This window comes from Cnephaeus nilssonii (genome assembly GCF_951640355.1).
Source record: "Cnephaeus nilssonii genome assembly, chromosome: 14".
In the NCBI taxonomy this organism is placed as follows: domain Eukaryota; kingdom Metazoa; phylum Chordata; class Mammalia; order Chiroptera; family Vespertilionidae; genus Cnephaeus; species Cnephaeus nilssonii.
In genome coordinates this window covers 59,365,530-59,389,510 of record NC_137085.1, presented here as the reverse complement: position 1 = coordinate 59,389,510, position 23,981 = coordinate 59,365,530, and the positions used below count along the sequence as shown (strand labels likewise).

At 38.4% G+C, this 23,981-nt stretch overlaps 1 protein-coding gene across 3 annotated transcripts in view; it reads right to left on the bottom strand.

Annotated features, from left to right (window-relative positions):
• ADAMTSL1 (ADAMTS like 1) overlaps positions 1-23,981 on the bottom strand; it is an 879,784-nt gene that overhangs the window by 622,931 nt on the left and 232,872 nt on the right. For all 3 annotated transcript variants that reach the window (XM_079789992.1, XM_079789993.1, XM_079789994.1), the window contains exon 2: positions 21,291-21,410. In XM_079789992.1, coding sequence (XP_079646118.1) covers positions 21,291-21,410 — 120 coding nt within the window. The remainder of the gene's footprint in view (positions 1-21,290; positions 21,411-23,981) is intronic.

The window sequence follows — 23,981 nt, the reverse complement described above, 5'->3', positions numbered from 1 at the left end:
TGTGCAATCCTTGACAGTTGGGCCATGAGGAGTATGTACTGCCAGGGCTGATGGAAAAGCCTGGGGCAGAAAGAACACAGAGAGGGTAACCTCTGCAGCAGGAACAGCAACATTATTGTGCTTCAGCCATCTCTGACCTCCTTGAACTAATGCTTTCACCCCGTCTACACGCCCCATCCACTTGGGTTGAGGGACAGGGACAGGCAGAGCAAGAAAGCAAAACATGTCAACATTATTACTGGCCATAGGGTTATGGCACAGAGCAAGCTGCTTTCCATATCCCATACAGGGGTCCCCAAGCAACAGTAGGGAACCTGTGAAAGTTGTTGTGCAAGAGGACTGTCCAAATAGTTAGGCCTGTTGCTTCCTCTCTTTTGATGTGTGTGACATATTGCGATTCTGTTTTTCCTTCCGTTTCTCCAGTAACTCTTTTTTTTTTTAAAGTGTATCTTATTGTTGAAAGTATTACAGATATCCTTTCCCCCTCCCCCACCGCTGACTCCCTCCATCCTGTACCTAATCCCTGCCAGCCCTTCACCACACTATTGTCTGTGTCCATGGGTTATACATATATGCATATAAATTCTTTGGTTAATCTCTTCCCTTCCCCCAACCCTACATTCCTCAGTCTGTTCCATGCTTCTATGTTTCTGTATCTATTTTGTTCATCAGTTTATTTTGTTCATTAGATTCCACATATGAGTGAGATCCTGGGATACTTATCTTTCTGTGACTGGCTTATTTCACTTAACAGAATGCTCTCTAGGTCCCTCCATGCTGTCTCAAAGAGTAAGAGCTTTCCAGTAACTCTTCAATGGTGTTGCCCCACCTGTATATGATTCTTCCCCACTATCCTAACCCACTGGAGAAAGATCACTATCAATTCTTAGTCACCTTGTGGTCTAGCTTCATCTCACAGCCACAGGCTCAACCTTTAAAAGCCTTTTTAAAACCTTTAAAACCATTCTCATCTGGACTTGAGAAGTCTGCAGTGACTGGTGAGGTTAGAACACAATCTTGCCATTAGTTTGGCCGCTGGGAATGGGTTGTAAGAGGAATAGGAAACCTGAACAACAGTAGCTTTATTTATTTTGCCCAATAAAAACTTTGGAAAAGCTGGTCCAGATCTGGTACAATGACTCAAGGGTCACTGACCCCACTCTTAGTGTAGTTTCTTTAGCACATTTTGTCTAAATATTCTTTATATCTTTTATGTCTCTGGTTAGACAATTTTCATGTATATTATATATAACATTAAAATAAGAACTTTATAAACCAGGAATAAGCTACTTTTATAGTTTGTGCTTGAGGTAAAAGCTTCTCAATGCATGTGCATTGAATGAATAAAACTCTTTAGAAATGGAGTTATATGAGTATTTTAAGTTGGTCAAGCTTTCCTCCTTTCCTTAAAATCCTACAATGAGTAGTTTTATGTCTTTCCATTTTTTTTCTTCAGTATCAAGTCTTCAAAACAGTACTCTAAATATCTTCTTAGTTTGTAAAAAAATGTAGCACTGAATATTTGTGAAGTAATCCATAAGTTGTACCATGAAAGGAATTTAGAAATGTCTTATCCAAGAACCATAGGTTGCTGTCATTTATGGTGGGAGAGCACTGGAGGATATTATAGCTTCCAAAATCTTATCTCTTTTCTCCAAGACTCTTTATGAAGATTACATATCCCCATTGACATGTTCAAGTTGTATTACATTTGATCTGTTAATAATCATAATTCAGGCAGTAAACTTGATACTATTTCTTTAGTGCACCTAAGAAACTGAAATATAAACAGTACTTGCCCAGATCAGAGAGCAACTCAGTTTAGAATTTAGTCTCCTTGACATACACCCAGTGGCAGCATAAAACAAAGTCCAAGGAAACAGGTCTTATTGGAACACCATTACTGAATTATTAAAATATAGAAGGATGATATGTAATAGACTAAATCATGGTAAGAGTATAAAGGGGAGCAACAAAGAATATAAATATTCCTATTAGAAAAGTGAAGCAGAATTAATTAATGTTAAGCATGAGGGCAGTAAGAAAATGAAATGATCATTACAAATACACCTTTTTCAGGAAAGACTGAACTATCAATATCAAACAACCTGACTCGCACACCTAGTTTGCTTCATCACAAGTAAACCTTAATGCATTCATCATAGAGGACTGGTATGCAATTACGACTAAAATAACAATAAAGTTTTCATTGCAAGAGCCTAAGAATCCTCTTTATTACTCTCTTCTTTCAAAGCCTCCCTTGAAATGGTATATTATAACCTCAAGAAATGGAGAGAGAATATGAGCATAATAAAATATGTCAAGAAAGAGAGTAAGACAAGTCTCTGGAATAATAATCTTCACAAAGCCCTCTAAGAATCGATGTCAGTTACCACAGTTATTTGCAGTCTGAAGTGACATCTTAATAAGAGTCCTGGAAACTCATGAAAGCTGGGTCTCGGGCTGGCAAGTGTATTTACAGCTGGTAATGAGATTCAAGCAAGAAGAAGCCTTCCTGCAGAGACTTGAAGGAGCTGGTTTTTTTGAGCTCCGGATCCAGGTGATCTGATGCTCAGCTAAGAGCACCTGTTCTGTCCCAGGTAGCAGGCCACTTTCTCCAGGCTGTGGGCGAACCCGGCCAGACGCCCTCAGGAGGTTTGTGTCCCTAGGGATGGAGGGAAACAGTGGCCTTGGAAGCCCCCATCTCCCAGCCTTGTTGTTGGGGCTCTAGGGGCGGGGACTCTGAAGCTCCAAGGCCTATCAACAGAAGCTCCTTCTAGCAATTTTCAGAGGGTTCATGGGAGGGAGGGACAAGCTAATTTCTTTTTCCTCTCACCCTCATCTGTCAGGCCAGATGACTGCCTGGCGGGCAGCCACCCAGGCAAACTATCAGGGCCTGCTCATAAGCATTCCTCACGGAACCCAGTCCCCAACTGGCACCTTCCAGCAGAAATAGATGACCTAAATATTTCTTTTGGAGTCCTCTCCTGTTTCCTTTACCACTGTAAAAACGATTATAAGAGGATAATTTTCATCTGCTTATTTGTAACATCATCTCAGATTTCATGTGGAAATCTGGGTTACTTTGACACCTGCAGGCAGGTTAATGAGAAAACAGGAAGGCTCATTTGCCCTAGGGCCATGTTAGAGCAAAACCCACTACCCTGGAATGGCAAAGACATAGCGCCACCTCGTGGTAGATTATCAGAACTATTCTTTTCAGTCTTGCCAGGGAATTTGAGAACACTGATGAGAACAACCAGCAGTTTTGTTTAAACCAAAGAGATGGGTTGGAAAACCGAATAGGGTAAGCTTAATTTTAAAAATTAACATGCAATAAAAATTATTTTGGCCAAATTTCAAATAACTATTGTAATTGTTCATCCGGACCCCCACGATTTATTTAATGAGGTCCCATCTAGAGAAAGCTATTGCTATACTCAGATCCAGAAATTAATTCTTAGTTTGTAAATAGCTGGATTTTCTCCCTGTTTTGGAACAATCAGTAAAAGCCTGGCTTGAAATCTGGTTGAAATAGCTACTCTAATGAACAAAATAAAGGATAAAATTCAGGCAAGCATAGTAACAGCTCTCTGTTTAAAGTGCAAAACTATGCTGGTCACAATGACAGTCCCTAATCCTCCACACTGACAAGTGACTTCCATGTAATAAAGTCAGCTTAGATGGATAGTCCATTTAAATGGTCGAGGATTAAAAGGAATTGGACGGACAAGCTTAACTTATTCATATAACATTCCACTTAAAATACACATACACATCATGAGATCCTTATGAAAATAAGCTGTCTTCTTAGTCACTGGAATTTGAAAGCAAAAGCTGACACTAAACCATTGTGATTAATATATGACATAGTTGGAAGGCTATGTTGCCCTTCATTGCCCTGAATTTCTGAGCTTCTGTGACTATTATATCATGTTTTACAATTTGCAGCGCTGGAGCCACTTCCCTGCCCCCCACCCCCACCCCAGGTTACTTACACAATAATGTACATTTCATTTGAAACCTGACCAGGCTCATTCCTGTTCTAGGTAGATGCATCATGACAACCTTTAATTGGGCAAACTGCCAAAATGCAGCCAGTTTAACAGGCCCAGTTCAGTGCTACACACAGACTACTATGCTTATTTGACTTACTTGTTGAGAATGATTTATTGAATAATACTTGATAGAGAGAAAGCACAAACCCTTTCAAAGGGCAGTTCTCCGAGAGTTTAAAAGTCTGCAAAACTAGCCTGCATTACAAAAAAAAAAAAGAAAAGAAACTTGAGAAGTTAAAAACAAACAAACGTATCTTGCCAAACAGTTCTATAATAGAGTAAAATTACTTCTGGGAGCCAAATTTAATTCCTAACAAAAATTAGTTTACATCAGGCTTTTCCTCTGTACAGTTGTAGGGACCTGTGTTCAGGGGGAATGAGCAGGGCATACATATTTTGAACTATGTCATATCTATAACCTTTTTTTATTGATTTATAAAATAAAATTGGGGAAAAAACACCTTCAATCCTGCCCTCTGGAGTAGTATAAAAAGATTTCTTAGTTTGCAGGATCTGGAATGATGTAAAGACTGGTATTTGGTTGGCATCTAGAGAAAAATCCTATATAGACATCACCTGGCCTACTCTACAGCAAGCGTAGATCAATGGGGAAGTTTGCTGCTTTGTGATTTACAATGGCAAAATTTACCTAATAATTATGTTTTGTAAATTAACAAAATTATATCAAAGTAGATTTCAATATTGCTATTCACAGCCATTTCAAAAACAATTTCCTCTAGGATCTCAATTAGAACAATGTTCTCATGCCCCCATTCCCACCCCCCTCTGTTGGAGGCAATACAGGGCTCAGCCTGGAACTGTGGAGTGGAACTAATTCCTTCCTCTTAACGCCTGTCTCCAATTAGCTGGTGGGAAATAGAAATGATTTACTTAAGAGACAGCTTTTCCCACTTATTCAAGCCTATTACCATTCTCATCCAAGCATCACTCAGACACTAATTGTCTTGGGAAGCTATACTGCATCGTGTTAAAGAGCACAGAGTTGCCAACTTCATGAGCTAAGCAAGTTACTTAACTATCTTATGCCTCAGTTTCCTCGCTTGTTAATTAGGGATCATTTCTGTTTCATATTCCTACTATAAATGTTAAGTGAAAGAAGTATGCCATCAGTGTTCAATGAATGAATCATTATCATGTAATGGGGGAATAAACAGATAAGCAATTAACTACCGAACAAGAAAATAAAGGGCATGTGCAAGATACAGGGAAAGCACCAAGGAGGGTCAAACCATGAGTCATCTCTACAACTTCCCTGGCAGTTCACCACCAGAATCCATTAGAATAGCTTTGGGGGGAAAACAAAACAAAACAAAACAAAAAAACACCTCACTACCTCACAGGCCAGCTCTAAGTGTTTCACTATTTTGCTTAAAAAAAAAAATCTTAAAATTGTCTAAAAGTTATCTTCCATTGACTTTTACCTACTCATCCTCATTTCATCCAGTAATGTCAAATTCTTCCACATTACAGCTATTTGGTAGACAGTTACATTCCCAGATATCTTCTCGTGGAAGATCACTTATATAGTTTATATTTTCATGTGCCCATGAGAAAATACAAGTGAGAAGCCAAATAGAAAGATTCTGTAGACTTTACTAGAAAATTCCTAAGAACTTTAAATTCTACAACAGACTGAATGCCAATGCCAACCAAGTCCTAATGCCTAATGACTCCTCCTGCCCAGGGTGGACAAGGAACCTGAAGGATGCTCTGGCTCAGTAGCAAAGAGTAACACAGTCAATTAGAGACTTTTACATGAGGGGTGAGGGGTATGGAGGTGGTAAGAGTGCCAACTATTCACAATCCCTGTTAAAAGGCCCATGAGCTCTCCTAGGTCTTTCCCGCCCCACCACCCAAAGCTGGGATTGTGCTGTGTTCATCCTGTATTCCTTGCACCTTGCTGCAAGAATCAATGAATGAATGGCTTTTTGTACATTTTACATACTCCCCAGTATCCACTAAAACCTCATTTCAGTAACATAAGCAATAGATATCACAGAAAATGTATGACATTTAAGCAAATTTCTTGATGTACAGGATAAAGATACTGCCTAATTGTACACAATATATTCTTATTTCCTTCATAATGACAAACAAAAAAATTATATTTAAGTTAGCAAATGAGGACCATGTCAACTGTGAGAATGATTATTCTTTTTCCTTCCTTCCTTCCCTTTATTTTTTCTATCCATCCATCTTTCTTTCTTATTGTTATTTAAATCCTTTAGATCTTTAAATAAATAAGTTAAGGAATAAATAATCTCCAATATGAACATATGGCCAGGTTGTGTTTAAATTTTTGTTCTTTGTTTAAAATCTAATGCAGTTTTTCATGAAGTAACAATATTTTAAATGATAGTTAGTTAGCTTCAAGACTCCAGAGACACTGATAAAAAACATATTTTTACCATCTTTTATGAGGAATGGATTCCAACTCAATGAATTACTAGAACCCTAGCTGGTTTTGTTCAGTGGATAGAGTGTTGGCCTGTGGAATGAAGGGTCCTGGGTTCAGTTCCAGGCAAGGGCACATACTTTGGTTGTAGGCTTGATCCCTGGCCCAGTTAGGGCACACATTCAGGAGGCAACCAATCAATGCATCTCTCTCACATTGATGTTTCTCTCTCTCTCTCTCTCTCTCTCTCTCTCTCTCTCTCTCTCTCTCTCTCTCTCCCTCCTTTCCTCTGTCTCTCTCCCTCCCACCCTCCCTCCATTCCATTCTCTCTAAAAATCAATGGAAAGAATATCCTCAAGTGAGGATTAAAAGAAAAGAATTACTAGAAAGAGGATGATGACAAGGGATTTAGAATCGAAAGTCTTTGGTCTCAGTCCTGGTTCCACCATGTACCAGCTATGGGACACTGTGCAACTCCATCTTTCAATAATCAATACTGTGGGGGTGGGAGTGTATTGTATAGCAATGCTGGCACATGATAATACCGCTGATAATACCTACCTCCCAGGATGTCCAGAAAGGTCAAATGACTGGATGCAAGGAAAAGTGATTTGTAAATTGTGACATGAAATCCCAAATTCAAATTACATAGAGAGAGTCTTCTCAAAACTCCTCATCTTCTAGACCTCATAAACATGTTAGACAGCTTTTTTTTTTTATCAGCACCAGTCACACAAAAAATATTGCAATTTTTTTTTCTACAAATGGGTCTGTCAAAGGGGTTGATGGGCCGTGGCAGTTGTGGCTCAGTTGGTTGGGCATTGCCCCATTCACTGAAAGGTCACTGGTTTGTTTCCTGGTCAGGGCACATGCCTGGGTGGCAGGTTCCATCCCCGGTGGGGGGCATGCAGGAGGAGGCAGCTCATCGATGTTACACTCTTCTCTCTCTCTCTCTCTCTCTCTCTCTCTCTCTCTCTCTCTCTCCCTTTCCCTTCCTCTTTCTCTAAAAAATCAATAAGAGTATTTTTTTAAGGGACTGATGGTACGTACTCTGCTTTTAAGGTAAGGAATATCATCCCCATTTTACAATTGGTAAAACTAAGACTCAGGCAGTGGCATGCCTAGTATGTGCTTGAACTAGAACTAGACAACACACTTCATATTTCTGCAGCAACGAGGGCATTTTAATATTTACCACATGACCTCTTCCTACTCTGAACCTCATGAGATGCACAGAAGACCATGAAAAATACACACTGCAGCATATGTACAGAATGGTCATCAGCTAATCTTTGTTTCCAATTCCAGGTGTCTTTTCTGCTCTGCAGCAGAGGCCAAGCTGTTACAAGCTGCATGGAAGTAGGTGGTACTTGAATTTTCAGTGTAAGTATTTATTGATAATTCAAAATTCTCACTTCATATTCTATAAGCATTCTGGCATTGTGAGAAAGGCATATGTAACCTTTGATCAAAATATTTCCTTATTTTAGAATCCTTTTGGATTAATTATAAGGTAAATACCAAATTCTCAATTCCAAGATGCAAGGTCAAACACTTCTAATGCTAACTCAATAATTATGATTTTTTTTCAGTTGGATCATAGATCTCTACCTTCTGACACAGAATATTCTTTGCCTAATATATCCACTGCTTGTGGACTCAGAGTCATAATTATGAACACCATTTATTGTTCAATTATGCTTTGATAGATTATACTGGTGTATAAGGCTAACAGTTACTATGCTGAATTGGTTCAGAGAGCTATGTGATTTTTTTTTTCAACTCGTATCTTGTTTTTACATGTCTATCTCCTTGTCAGTAATATCTTCCCTCATTACTATTGATACCTGATTTGACTGGCAATAGCATTCTTTTTTTTTTTTTTAGTTTAAGAAACTGATGTGTTAGTTTTCTATGCTGCATAATAAACTAAACTCAAAGGCTACAAACAACACACACATTACTGCACAGTTTCTACAGGCCAGGGACCTGGGTGCAACCTAACTGGGTCTTCTACAAAGGCTGCAAAGTGCCAGCCAGGGCTGGCTTCTCACCTGGTGGCTCATTTGGGGAAGGGTTCTCTTCTGAGCATACAGGTTGTTAGCAGAACTCATTTCCTATGTCTTTAGGACTCAGTAGTTTATCTCTTCAAAGCCAACAGAAAGGAGAACAAGACTCTCAAGTAAATTTTCTAGCAAGATGGAGCCTAACATAATATAATTACAGGAATGACACCCAATCACTTTTACCATACTCTATTGGGTAGAAACAAGTCACAGGTCTGCCCCAAATGTAAGGCCATCAATACCAGGAGGTGGGGGTTGGGGGGACTACCTTACAATCTGCCAGCCACACCAACTAACCCATTTAGAAATGAATAAAAGTTCGAGTAATAAAACCAGAACAAGAGACTATGGGCCTTGGTGAGTTAACTAGAGCTATTTTCATGACTTCCATTTTAATTACTTTCTGCATCTTGACCATGTTCTGGATGGTCCCAGCTACTCCATATGTGGTTTTTAGACACGTGGATGAGTTCTCAAGCCAGAGGCCACAACTTTCAAAGAATAACAATGCTGCCTCCTCTTTCCATTCTTCTCTAGATGGACTGTGAAATGCTGGCCGATTCACTGTCATTCCTGCATTAAAATAGTTTGTTATTAAGTAACTGTCTCTGCTCAGTAACTGGAATGCCTAACCCCTGGAGGAGGCCAGGACTATGCATTTTCTCTGGTGAAATTCCCATGACGATGGGCAAAGTGAAAGTGACTCCGGGAAGAGAGGAAGCTTATCTTCTGAAGCCCTGTGCTGTTTGATATCGATGTGTATGTTTTTATTTATTTTATTTATTTTTATTTATTTTATTTTTTTAAAAAATATATTTTATTGATTTTTTACAGAGTGGAAGGGAGAGGGATAGAAAGCTAGAAACATCGATGAGAGAGAAACATCGACCAGCTGCCTCCTGCACACCCCCTACAGGGGATGTGCCCGCAACCAAGGTACATGCCCTTGACCAGAATCGAACCCGGGACCCTTCAGTCCGCAGGCCGATGCTCTATCCACTGAGCCAAACCGGTTTTGGCTATGTGTATGTTTTTAAATCCTTGTAAAAGTTCTACTTAGAAAAGACTTCAATAATCCTAGATAAACTTGAACATAATTGTTATGTCCTTACTATATCCACCGGTCTGGAGCTTGTTTAAATTAGTTTCTTCTTCCAAGTATTAAGAAGTCAGCTCCCTATGCCTTCTTCAGTACCATGAGGTAGAGGTCATAGGCATCAGATTTGGTGTGCTTAACGACTTAGACTGCAGCTGCAATCAGAATTTAAATTCTTTTCGAGCCGTTGTTTGGAGAACAAAAAATGTATGCAGCAAGTGGAATGAACTTTGGAATTCACTCAAAGGAAATCAAATGCTTGTCACTTCTGTCAGCATTTGTTACATTTAGGAATTGTTTTTTGGGGTGATGAAATAATCTCTCCCTCTTTTAGACAGCACTGGGAAATAAGGCAACGGGGCAAATTATTCTATGACCAAATCCTACCTGAAAGACAATAGCTCTTATTTTAAATCACAATGAAAACTTGTTTGCCCTAGTCATGGTATTTAATGACCTTGTGTTTGTTACAACTATGTAAAATTTAATTCTGTAGTGCAGATTCAAAATAATAAAAAGTTTAGCAGTACATGAATCTTCAAAACTGCAACAATGAAATTATGCCCAAGTTCACCCAATCTGTAAATAAAGCCTGGATTATTCATTTTTGTATAATTTACTGAATGTAGTTATAAATTAGTTTGGTGGAATAATTGTTGGAGATAGTAACTGATTTTTTTCATTTGTTCCACAAGATATGGGGTTGTCACCACTAACCACAAGTGAGAGATTATCAGACCAGGCCAGAGTGCAAAGAAGTTGATAATTCAGTAATGCGGAGGAAGGTTAAAAAAATCAATTATTTAATAGTAGACATGATTTGATAGCACACCATTTTTTCTCATGCACACTTCTCCTAACTACCTCCACAATAGATGACCTCACAGAAACTGAGGAGGTAGAGTATGGAGAGAATTCAAGATGGACATGTCTAGAAACTGCATGCCCTTCTCACCCACCAGAAAGAGTCTTGCTTGGAAAAAAGGAAGCATGTACCTCTACTTAAGTTTCATGTTTTGGGATCTTAGAGAAGAAAAGACATTGTCTACTTTGTCTTAGTAGAAGGGGAAATCAAGCTTCAGAGATAAGTCCTTTATGGTATCCTGGTGGCATGGCATACAAATCTAGCATGAAAGAGACTCCAAACTCACATGTCTATTCCCTCAGCTCTGGTTTCCCTTGGCTTGAGAGTAGCAGAACTCTGGAATTACCAAAGGAAGAGAAAAACGATGGCCTGTCTGCCAGAATGTTCATCACTGAAAATGCTGGGGCAGATTCCCAGCAGGAATCTGATGGAAGAGGCTGCTACTTGGCAGGTGGGTAATAACAAGGATCCAGAGCCCTGGTAACACCCTGAGTGAGAGGCCAGATTAAAATTACACACCTTTCCCCTCTTCACTGTGGTGGCATTTACATATGCTTCCCAGAGAATGGGGGGGGGGGGGCGCGGGCAGAGGGCAGTGAGGAGCACATACAATAAATAATCATAAACCCAAATAACTAATGGATTAAATTTACCTGGAAGGAACTAAAGTAACTTCCTGCACCAGGATAAATGAGATGGGGCGATATAAAGCAAAAATATATTCAATTACAAAAAGGAACCAAAGTCACTTAAAAGTCACCTAAGTGTGTGACTGTGACATTTATATCGACCATATCTATGTTTGAGTGGGCAAAATTATAAATTATGAAATAAAAATTTAAAAAATACTTTTTAAACTGTATAATAAGAGTTCTATGTCTTTGGAGATAATAGATATTCATTAAACTTTAAGAAGCTTTAAGAAGCCAAGTAGATTCTTACTATTTTCCCATTAAAATCAGCCTTCTCTATATCTCTTTTGAGACCACATGTTCCTCTGTGTGAATTTTGGTCTTGCAATTAAGAGATTTGGAGAACTTTTGCCCCAATATTTATCGTAATATAGTCACAGAGTAGGTAAAATTATGGCATAGAATCAGATATGCCATAAATACACAAAACATTCTATTTTCATGGGTATAAGTCAGAACCTGTCTAAAGAGGAAACTCAGACAAATCCTATGTAAATGTGGCCAAGCTTTAATGTATGTTGCACATATCACGTTTAATGTATGTTGCACATATCACATATGCTGATTATGTACAGCAGAGCTTCATGTGCACACAGTTTGAAAGAGAATATTTCTGCCTGAGCTTTTAATTGCCTTGAAAAATAAACTCTTTAGATCCATGTGTATTGTTTAATAATAAGAGTACAATAAATATCTATACTCCTAAATGGTCAAAAACTGAAAATAACTTCAATACAGTTTTTCAAAAAGATGCTACCCCTCTCAAAGCAAGCCATATGCTTACCAGGACCATATGGGATCATCTGGGAGGGAAAAGTGAAAAGAAATTTGTCTTATTGTATCCCATTAGGTTACATAAAGGAAATATGTGCTTTAAATATCTAAATAAAAGTGAGCTTAATAAAGCTGGTCACCTTCTTCAGCTGTGTGTGTGTGTGTGTGTGTGTGTGTGTGTGTGTGTGCGCGCACACACACTTGTGTCTTGATAACTGACATGTTTTCAATTAGTCTATAAAAGCATGTATGAATGACAGAGGCAGTCCTGGAACAGAAGAAATCCAGTCCTACTCCATAAAATCACATGAATAATTATAATCACACTTAATTTTACATATTACTAGAGGCCCGGTGCACGAAATTCTTGCATGGGTAGAGTCCCTAGGCCTGGCCGGCGATCAGGGCCGATCAGGTTCCCTGCCTCTTGTCTCCCCGCTTCCTCCTTCCCTCACTCCCTCAGTGCCCTACTGCCACCACTGGTCCCCTGCCATGTTCCGCACGCCCCCTGATGGTCAGCACACATCATAGTGAGCGACTGAACTCCCGGTTGAACTCCTGAGGGGACAATTTGTATATTAGCCTTTTATTATATAGGATAAAAAACACAAAATCCATTAAAGATGACTTTTTCTTCCAAACCAGATGATCACTTTTGATAGCAAGAGAAAGCCTGTTAGTGTAGCAGGTAGGAGTATGGACTTGGAGCCAGACTGTTGGATTCAAAAACAGGCTCCACTACTTACAAAGGGTGTAAGCTTGACAAGTTAGTTAACTAATCTGTGCCTCAGTTTTCTCATAAAATTTTCTTGATATTATCTGAAGTGTTTGCCATTATCATTATCATCAATGCAACAAATTTAGCCAGTTTCTGGTAGATGATAAACGTTTGCTGCTGTTGTGCTCAATGCCATCACCATCACCATCACCACCAGCTGCTCCACAGTTCAACCAGTTCTCCTTCATTCGCCTCACATCAGAGGTACTGGTGCTGGGGCAGTTCTCTTCATATAAAAGAGAACCACTGAAATATGTTGTGATAACCTTCACTCTCTCTTTTGAGCTACCCTCCTTACATTAGTGGGAATAAAGATTTTTGCATCTTTGTCCTCTCCTCTTAGATGGACACTTCATAGACTACAGAGTTTTTTTAATTGAAATGCAATTCATATACCATAAAATTCACCCTTTTATAGTGTATACTTCAATGTTTCATAGTATATTGTGCAACCATCACCACTATCTATTTCTAGAACATTTTCTTTACCCTCCTCAAAAAAAAAATCTTAAAACCACTGGGAAATTAATTTTGTATTCAGCATACACATTTTGGGGATTTAGGGCAATTATTGTTATCACTATGGGAGAGACTGTTAGCTACTCACTCCAAAATGTATTCCGCTTTCTCTCTTAAACTAGGTAAGTAGCTGCCCAGGGTAAAAACTGCATGGCCCAGATACCCCTGAACCTAGCCATGCTCTGTAACTAAGGTCTTGCCAATAAACTCTTAAAAGAGATACTGAGTGACAGCTTCTGGGACAGTCTTTATGAGCCAACTGATGCATGCCTTCTTCTCCATTACTCCCTTATTGCTTGTCCCTTCCTCCATCCCACTGCCTAAAATATGGGTTGTAATGGCTGGAGTTCTGGTAGCTATTTTGGATCACAAGGTGCCCTTGAGAATGGGAATCAAAGGCTAGAATGATTTAGGAGAAAATGAGAATGAGCTTTAGTCCCGGGCACCTTTGGTCATACTGGCCCTGAAATTTCTATCTCTAGAACATGGCTTTCACATAGGAGAGAAACAATGGTCTCTGTTTATGTCATTATTTGGGAAGGTTTCAGTCACATACAGTGGAATTAATACTAAACGGCATAACCTCACAGCCATATTCCCATCATTGCCATACATTTTGAGTTGCCAAGAAGGCAGAGTACTTGAAAAGCTGATGCCAATTTACTTCCTTGAGAATTATACCAAATTGGAGTTCATCACAGAACACCATAGTTTGTAGCAACTTATTTAACTTAGCTTTCTACATATATGCTCCACACACTCACTCATTTATACTTTGGGGTACATGTAATACATGAAAATCAATCATCTCCATAGAAACTTGGGACACTTACCTACAGGGGCAACTGATCATACTTTCAAACCAATCTACTAAATTATACTTTCAAACTAGTGACCACACATATACCCACACTTAACTCCATTAAAGCTCAATGGAGTGTACAAAGCAATAACTCATGTGGGAGTCTAATTGCAAACTAAAATAAGGTCCACCTGAAATGTATTTAGCAGCTCCTTTGAACCTGCTTCATATGTAATCGAGTTCAATCTTATAAAAAAAAAACACAACAAAATAAATCAAGTGCTATGTTTGAAGACTTTCCTATTAAAGAATGAGCTATCCAAAAATGAAACTTACAATCTAAATACTCTGCCATTACCATTGTGAGCTTACATTAAAACAGACACACACACACACACACACACACACACACACACACACACACACACACACACATTTTGACAGTGAGAATTAAAATGTTAATATTCTAAACTCCTAGAGAGCAAGGACTGCTTAACTCATCTTTAAGCTGGACTAGTGTGTTGAATATAGTAGGTGCTCAGTAAATTGTTGCTGAGATGACTCAGTATTCTTGAAATGTATATCATTTTAATCATTTAAGTAAAAGATCATTTTTGTGACCTTGGGAAAATTACTTTTCTTTTTTATTTCTTCATTTGTTAGGATTAACGAGATATGTATGCAAAGTACCTTAGCAGCACCTGTTACGGAAGAGATAGACAATACGTGAGAGTTGCTATTCTTGTTACTACGGTTGTTCATGTTATCATAAAACATAGTTTTTGTTTAAAATATCTATTGCAGATGGTCTACAATATGTAGGAAAAGATAAATAAAGATACAAAGTAGGAGTGATGCCACAAGAAATGCAAAGCATTCTTGGAACAGGATCCCAGAATTAACTCTTATTCTGAATTTTTTGACTGTCTATACCACACTGCAGCTCTATCCACACCCTTACTTGCCTATCCTCCCTTCACCATTCCACCCTCTGAGATCTCACAATTTCCCACTTCTTTTCCCATACTTTCTCTAATATTCCACTCCTGGCTTGTCATCCCTGTAGATTAAGAGCCTAGTCATGGACTCTCCACATCTGTGGTGGGTCCTGTGAGCAGCATGGAAAGGCAGGGCAGTGGCTGCTTCCATGAGCAAAGCCTGTGACTGCTCAAAGAGACAAGCTCACTCTGAGGACCAGCCTGAGGGCAGCTTTCTGGAGCAGGTGGGTCTTGAGTTGGGTTAATAAAGGGAGGCTTAGAGAAAAGAAAGACCTGCCAGGCAGAGAAGGCCAGGCCCTGTGACCTGATAATTTCAAATGGGAACAAAGTGTGGTCTCAGCAGGCTGGAGGGAAGAAGGTCTAACTGGATGTCAGAAACAAGGTTAGAGTTAAGGAGGGGCCAGATTAAGGGGTTTTGACAGTAAACTGTGTTGAGGAACATGATCTTACAGAAACACCTAGTTGGCTTTGACATACACATACTCATTGAATGAAGGGCCAAGTGGAGCTTTAGGAATATTATGTTAGTACAGGTCCAGATAGAATGAATGGGAAGCCAATTGATGTTTGTGGAGAATTGGAAGGGAAAGTGAGTCTACTATAGGAAGGAAGACCTAACTTCAGAAACAAAAAATTGGTTTTAACATAAAACATAATTTGAATAGATGAATTAGTTCTTTATATTAAGGATATTTAGTATAAGGAAGCAGTAAGTTATTCTCTGGTACCCCAAGTGATTTTCTGAGGTGTAATTTTTTTTTCTTTTTACCTTTTGGACTTTTTATCCAAGGATCATGCAGAGAGAAACGTGCATGAATCTTAAATCAGTCTGTAGAGTTAGTTTATGCTTATTAGGAAAGTTTGAAAGTTAAGCAGCAAATAGTCCGCTCCTCACATTTATAACTTTTGCTAAAGATATTTGACATTCATTCCTAAGTATGCTAGTTTACTTTAGGATCACTATAAGTGGAGACTATCTCAGGAATGTAAATGGTAACTTAAAGGAACAAAGTCGGAGTTCATGCCTAGGAAGAATTTATTTGGTATTGAAATTTCACCATTACTGACAACGTTCTTTTTGGGCAGGACCTAACAGTGTGAAACCTGAAATATGCTCAGAAAGAGTCCTTAAATTCATGTGTTTTTCAAATATTTCTAACTGATGTTAAATTTTTTTAAACAGAATTATATGTTCTGAGAGGTTGTTTGACCTTAAAGATGTTTGCATGAGTGCTGGAATTTTTAATGTTTCACATTTTATTACTTCCAGTGTCTTTTAAATAATTAATCTTGATATCTATTTGTTATTTGGAATAAATGACAGAATTCTAGCAAATAGTGGACATCTCATAAACAACAGATAGGAACTGTATAAGCTGTAAGGAAATTAGAACTTGATAAAGAAAAAAAAATGTTTCCCCCCTTAAAGGATAATGGTTTTCTCCGTAAATTCCAAAGGTCAAGTGTAAAAAAGTAGTCCCTCTCCTTAAAGACTGAGATTCATCATCCTGACATTATTTACTGGAGTCGCAGTTCATGAACTGATAGGAGGCCCCATGATCATGTGTTCTGTTGTCATACGTTTGACTACTCCTTAATTATACTGTGAGGCAAAAATGCATATAGTGTATATATTAAAACTTGGGCATTGACTTTGTCACTTTGTGCCAATTCAACCATTGCTAATAAAAATAGCATTTATTTTGCATGTATTTAAGAATATTTCAATCATAAAAAGTTCAGTAAATAATAAATTTTCCTGTAACCAAGTAGCTATGTAAGCACATATTAACATTTAATCATATATATTATAGATATGGTTAAAGTGTACTATGTCCATCTCCCCAATCCAATTTCCCTTCTTCTCCACCAGTCCATTAAGTAATCATTGTTACTAAGTTGGAACCTATTTTCCCCACCCATTTTTATATATAACTAGTGACACAGTGCACAGATTTGTGCACATTGAAAGGAAATTAATTAGAAGGTGGCCAGCAGGACTGGACGAGATGGGGCCGAACATGCCCTGGAGCCAACCTCCCACGGTCCCTCCCTGGTGTCTGCAGAGTGAGTGGGGTCCCTGCAGCAGGTGGTGTCCCTCGGCCTGGCCTGAGAGGATTGGGCCAAAACTGGCTCTCTGACATCCCCTGAGGGGTCCTGAATTGTGAGAGGGCGCAGGCCAGGCCAAGGGACCCCACTGGTGCACAAATCCATGTACCAGACCTCTAGTCAATTAATAAAAATACAGTGGTCACTAATCAATGAGGCTTTATGAAGCTATAAGCAGCTTTGAGCAAGTGTGATTCTGCAATTAAGTGTTAATTCCCTCTTCTCTTTATGCCACAAACACTTAGGAAGAAAAGTAGATCACACTTTTTTGTAATTCTGTCAAGAGTGTGCTGAATGAATTCAGATGAGAAGATGCTAATGAGAGAGCAAGAAGGCCATTCTTTAGTAATATAAATGTTCTTGACACACCGCTACTTGTATTTATGTCCACTCAATACTCCACAGTAGTAGCCAACATAGAAGTATAATTAAGCTAATTAAATTATTATCTTCAGATCTTATCAATTAAATTCTAATGTTTCCTTTCCATTGGCAGGGTTGAAGAGGAAGTTAGTGAACACCTTGAACACATATGGAAATAGTTATATTCCATTTCACATAAGTGTATGTGTGTTGGGTGAACTAATTTTTCAGTTCATGGAAATAATACTTGCCACCAACCTTCCTCAACCCCTGCCAAACTGAGAGAGAAAAAAAATGGATCGAAAGCAGAATCATTCCTAATAAATTGCATGTTTTGTTTTAGTTGAGCTTCAGAAAATTACTGACTTGACCTAGAGAACAAACTCTATCTTTTCACAGGCAAACTTTAAAGACAAGCATTTCTGAGGAGCCTGCCTGAAAGCTCACCTCTCTTCCACAAAGGACACCAGGCATTAAAAGAACCATTCTGCCCTCAATTGGAATAAATATTTAAATAACTTCTCTTTTCTACCAAGGTACAATAGTGGCTTAAATAACCGGTTTGTGAACCACAAAGCTATTGACAAATGAGGTTTGCACTAATTACATACTGAAGAAACTCCCCATTCTGTAATGAATTTCATGTTAATTATTATCCTGATTTTGTATCTGGCTGACAACCAAAAACAACTGTGATCTGTTCCCGGACTATTCCAAGAATGAATAGCAGCCTTTTACAAACATCCTATTTCTGTAAACAATGCAAATCATATACATGAAGAGTTTCAGGCAATGATTCCAAGTTTAGTTGCCTGCTGTGGATCCTAGACAAATGGCTCACTTGGATTGCTGTTCACAGTGTGGTGAATGAATGGAATTAGCCCTCCGAGAGGAAGCTAACTAGAAAGTTTCTCGAATGCAATGTAAAAGTTAATTGTGCCAGAAGGCCCTAATTGAGAGGGAGTTGAGGAAATGTTACTTAAAGGTCAAAAATCAGCCCCCACTCCCAAATTAAAGGTTTAGGTGAAAGAGTTTCACAAATAAGTTAGGCTGTTCTGTTTTACAAAAATTATTTGAAAGAACAAAGGTTATAAATAAGAAAAATTTAAAAAATATAACAATAGTTTTACTCAGAAATGTGGCAAGATGTATTCTGCGGTTAATGTTACTTCTGTTCAAAATGTTATATGTATTGGGGATAAATTTGTTAGTTCCACAATTACAAATTTACATTCTTTACTATAAACCTACACACTGACTTAAAAGGATATAATGAAGATAATATCCAATGTTCTTTCCTCATCTCATTAAAAACAAGATATTCATACTATTTTAACAATAATTTGCATTTATAAGGATTTTCACATTTATAAGGACCTTTTCATGCATAGTCAGTGTTTTCAACATAAAATACTAACAACAGAGCAATAGAGAATAGTCACAGTGGGGTTTTTTCCATCAACAAACACTTAACATAACTGAGCATTTATTATTTTCAAGGACAGGACTAGATGCTTGGGAGGTGAGAATCAACATGAATCCCCACCTCAAGGAGCATGCTACTAAGTCCAGTAGGAGCGGTGAAATAAGTGCATAAATGTTTAGGATACTAGAGAGGATTTACTTGAAAGCAGACAGAATTATACAAACAGATTATGTTGCTCAACTATTTTTCCTCTCACCCACCTGCGCTTGGCAAGTTGTGTTTGTGACCTATACCAGGAAGCTCTCTGGAGGATTCTCCCATTCTGCTCAAGAGCCTCCTCCCAGTAGAGCAGAAACTCACAAATAAGGGGCACAAAAGGAATTTCCACTTTTCTGGCTATTAATGCAAGTAACAACTCATGTTTAAATTCTTTACCTTAGACAAATACAGAGATGATGGTGATTTCATCTTTTCATGTCTATTTAGAACATAAAGTTACACTTTAAGGTTTTATGTCCTCTGGCCCAAATGAAGTGCTCAGAGAGAGAAAGACACACTTTACACAGAAATTGTTAGAATTTCACAAATGTATTATGAGACTGAATTAGCTTCTGGTATTTAGGAGGAAGCTTTGATCTTTTCCTTTCCCCCTCATATTTTCTCATATAACCCAGGTTCTGACAGTGTTGGTAGGCAATTCCTCTTTCAGGTTTAATGCTTCAACCTACTCCCTGACTCATGAGCTCAATAGGTATCAGGAAATTCAGCAGCATGCACCCTTTTCATTATGATGTAAATCAATGTAATGCCATGTTATGATAATGTTCATGACACTTTCAATGCTTGCCAAGTGACAAAAATTGTTTTTAGTGACACTACTATAACAATTCCATTATGTTCATAATGAGTTCATACTATTCAATTTCCTTTACAGTATAAATTATGTAATAATTAGACTTGCTTATGAAGTGTGAATGCAGTATCCACATAGCAGCACTTTCCAGGACTTTGAATAAACCAAATCCAAAATCAGCTAACATATTTCAGATTTTGCATAATATCAAATGGTACAAAATTAAAAATACACCTACAAAATATTGTTCACGGAAAGGAGGAATAAAATTTAGGTGGCAATGTGTGTGTGTGTGCCAGAGTAGATCACACACGCACAAAATAAAAGCTTGAGCAAACAACAAAGTTTAAAAGGTAGGCTCTGCATAGTCAGATTTTACTGAGAAACACACACACACACACACACACACACACACACACACACACACACGTACACACACAAACCATATGAAAATTAATTCTAATTCCCTTGGAACCTTTGCCCCTGTTCCTGCTAGTACTGGGGCACAAGCTCTGAGAAGGATTTGAATGTTCATCATAGAGAAGATGCGAATGACAAAAGCAATAAGAGTGGCCTGTGAGTGGCTTGGAAAGCTAATTTACTCAATGTCTACAAGAGAAGTTTATGAGACAAATATGCAAACAAACACTCTTTCAGGGGGATTATCAGGAGGCAGAGTAGAGGAGGCAGAAATAAAGATGCATATGTTGGCTTTGAAGCTTTTCTAAGGCATTCTTTTCTGTGATCCACCATTTTATGATTGGACAAGAAATCCATTATCTTGTGCATACAGCATCCTCTAATTACAATGTGAGTCCTTCTGAGCACAAGGTCATCACCATGAAGAGCCACATTTAGAACCTTCTGCAGTCACCAATCCAATTCTCACCTAAAGTACAATTACCAACCACAGTTTGATTTGCAAGCAAAAGGAACCTGCAACTTGACCTCTCCTGTCAATGATACTACTTGTTTTCACTTGAGAGCTCATTTTTCTAGACTTTTTCCCCTCAAAACCACCACCAGAGAAACAAACGTTCATAAAATAAATATGACTAACACTTTGAAGTAAAAATATCCACAAAGAAGCTAGGATTGGAAGATGGTGGAATTTCCATTGACCCATAAAACAATTTGGGCTTTAAATATAAACCTCCTTTTTCCTTCACTCATTTAAATTAGTACCATTTCATGTTTGGACTGGCTGGCAAAACATCAGTTATTTTCATGTGAATCCTCCACATGCTGCCCCCCAAACAAACTTGAACGCTTGAGGAAGAGGTTTGAAGCTTGCCAGACACAGAGAACATCAGAAAGTTGCCCCGTACAGTCTGTCGACTGCCCTATACTTTGCTTCCCTCTCCATCTCACAGATATGAGAAAATACCATCCAATCCTCTTCAGATTTGTTAAAACCAACAATCATAGCAATTGAACTTCTGTGTTTCTAAGAATAAATAGGAGAGACACTGTACCGGGTCTTCAGTTTTGTGACTATTCAGGAGGTCAGACAGGAAATCTTCGTAATATTCCACTCTTCGAACCAGTGGAAATTCCCTCAGGAAAACAAGCCCGTCCTGTTGGTCTCCGCATACCTACAGAGATAAGATAGCTGAGTTAAGGCTTCAGGCAGAGCCTGGAGGGAGGGGGCACAGAGGAATTAATGTCTCTGAGTTGTAGAAACTTCTTGGATTCATTTCAAGTCTGATTAGAGCCATCAAAAACAAGGCACGCAAATACATATTAATGTGAGAGCCACTAAAATATGACATGTGGCTAAGCCTTGATTAAATGCCAGAAAGTCCCCCACCAAGTTGGTGCCTCTTAATTGACTGGTGCACATGTCAAAATTCGGTAATTATAGCTTATCTTTGTGGCCAGCTCCAGTGTGGTCAGGCTCCTAGACTCATTCCACTGGGCAACCCATCTGTATGTTTGTGACCCACAGGGATCTATTCCTAGTCCCACAGATCTGAGTCCCATCGATCTGAGCATCAGGTGGATCCTGATGTCCTATTAAATATCTAGGACAGAATGTCTGATATATGAGCTGACCTGCGCCCAGGATTGACTTCCTGAGTTAATCAAGTGCTTTAGAACCAAGATGCACTTGAGCTTCTCTGGAGGGAGGTATTGGAGAACTTTAATCTAGAGCTTATCACATACCAGGTTCTTTACACTTACTATCTTGTACCAGCCCCAGGAGGTGTCTGTTATTAGCCACACTTTACAAATTAGGAACTGGAGACACAAAGGGTTTCGGGAATCTGCCAAGTTAGTAAGTGTTGAAATCAGGACTCAAATACAGGTCTGACTCTAAAACCCTTTTCTTTTAATTATATCACTTTACTACTGGACCACTCAGACCTCCTCTGGTGTAGGACAAACTATTAAATAACTCCTATAAATTCAAAGAGTAATCAATTCACCCAGGACTGATATCAGTATTATTGGATTGCTGAGAAAATATGAGATAATATATGCATAATTTTGTCCCATTTGATATTATGCATATATTATCCATTTGATATTATGCATATATTATGCACTTAGTGAAGTGACTCGCATATAGTAAGCATTCAATAAACAGTCACATTAACAAAAGCACATTCTGCTCAAGAAAAAATCTACACTTTTGACATACTTGAAGTACTTCGATATTTATATTTGTAATAGACATTACAAATGGGTATTTATTACCCTCACATTATCTTTATATTGTTTTAACTTTCAACTTCTACACATTTTTAATTTTATAACTTTATATGGTATTGATAATATCAGTAATGACTATGTGGGTATTTATCACATTAATTTATACTGTCTTGAAAGTCTGCAATAATCCATAATAATGAAAATCATATTAAGCCCTAAGTCTTTTGGAAACAATGATAATTTTCTTTAATTCATATGTAAGTGGCCTCTGCTGATAGATACACAGTATGCTCGGCATCGTTGTAGTAGATAGAACCTTGGGCCCCTTTTCTCCTTTGCAGATATTATTACATTTACCGAGTTGTTGACTTCAAGATAGGGTTTCCTGTGTTATCCAGGTGAGCCCAATATAAACACATGTGTCCTCAAAAGCAGAAATTTCAACGAGATGAGAGCAGAAGAGGAAGTCAGAGAGATTCGTAAAATGAGAAAGACTTGAATTGCTATGCCGTTGGCTTGAAGATGGAGTAGGGCATGTGGGAATGTGAGAAGATGAGTTCTGCCAATGAGTGGGTGGGGAAGAAGACCTGAGCCCTAGATGCGAACTGTATCTTAGGCCATTAATTGGCTTTTAGCCCAATGAGACTCTGAGAAGAGAATCTAGCCAGGCCTTGATAGAGATCTGACCTACAGAAATAGTGAGATAATACTCTTGTATTGTTTTAAGCCATTAAATCTGTGGTAATCATGGCAGCAACAGAAAACTGATATAATCACCAAGAGGCAGGCTAACAGAGGTTAGCTTGTTTCTTCTCCTGCATTAGGTTTCCTAAGAATTGACCAGGACTAAACAACTAGAGGTAGAATTTGCAAGAACTAATTCTTGGAAATGTATCCCTCTAGCTAATCTAACTTATTCCTGTTACATTTAAAATTAACTTTCTCTTACTTCTTTCTCATCAAAGTCAATCATCCCTGGAGTCTGTAGTTAAATACACCTCACGACCTGTGTAGACCATGTTACTTCCCTGCTCAGACACTTTCAGGGTTTCCCTGCCCACTGAGTACATTCTACATTCAGGGCCTTGGTAGTCATACCACTCACAGCTCTTCCAGTCCTAAATAAGGAGGAGTTGCACTTGTGGAACTCTGAAAATGACCAAGAACTGAGTTTAAAGTGACCTGGAATCCCTGTGTTTTAATTTATTGTTTTCAAAAGAACTAATGTGTGGTGATTGCTACTGAATCTCACATTTTATGAATCATTTCTCCAAAAATCCTAGGCTCTTTTGAAGTCTAACTTTATTAGTCAAAATGGTGGTTACCTTTAGTCATCCAGTGCTGGAATTCTTAAAAAGTCACAGTCTGAAAAACAGACTAATAAACTTAGATGCGTTTTCTTTGTGAAAACTTTTGTGACAGGGGAAACTTCTTTTGTTGAGTTAATTAGAGACATAGACAAAAATGACTCAAATCTCTTCCAGAAGAGACAGTATTAGGTGAATGAATAA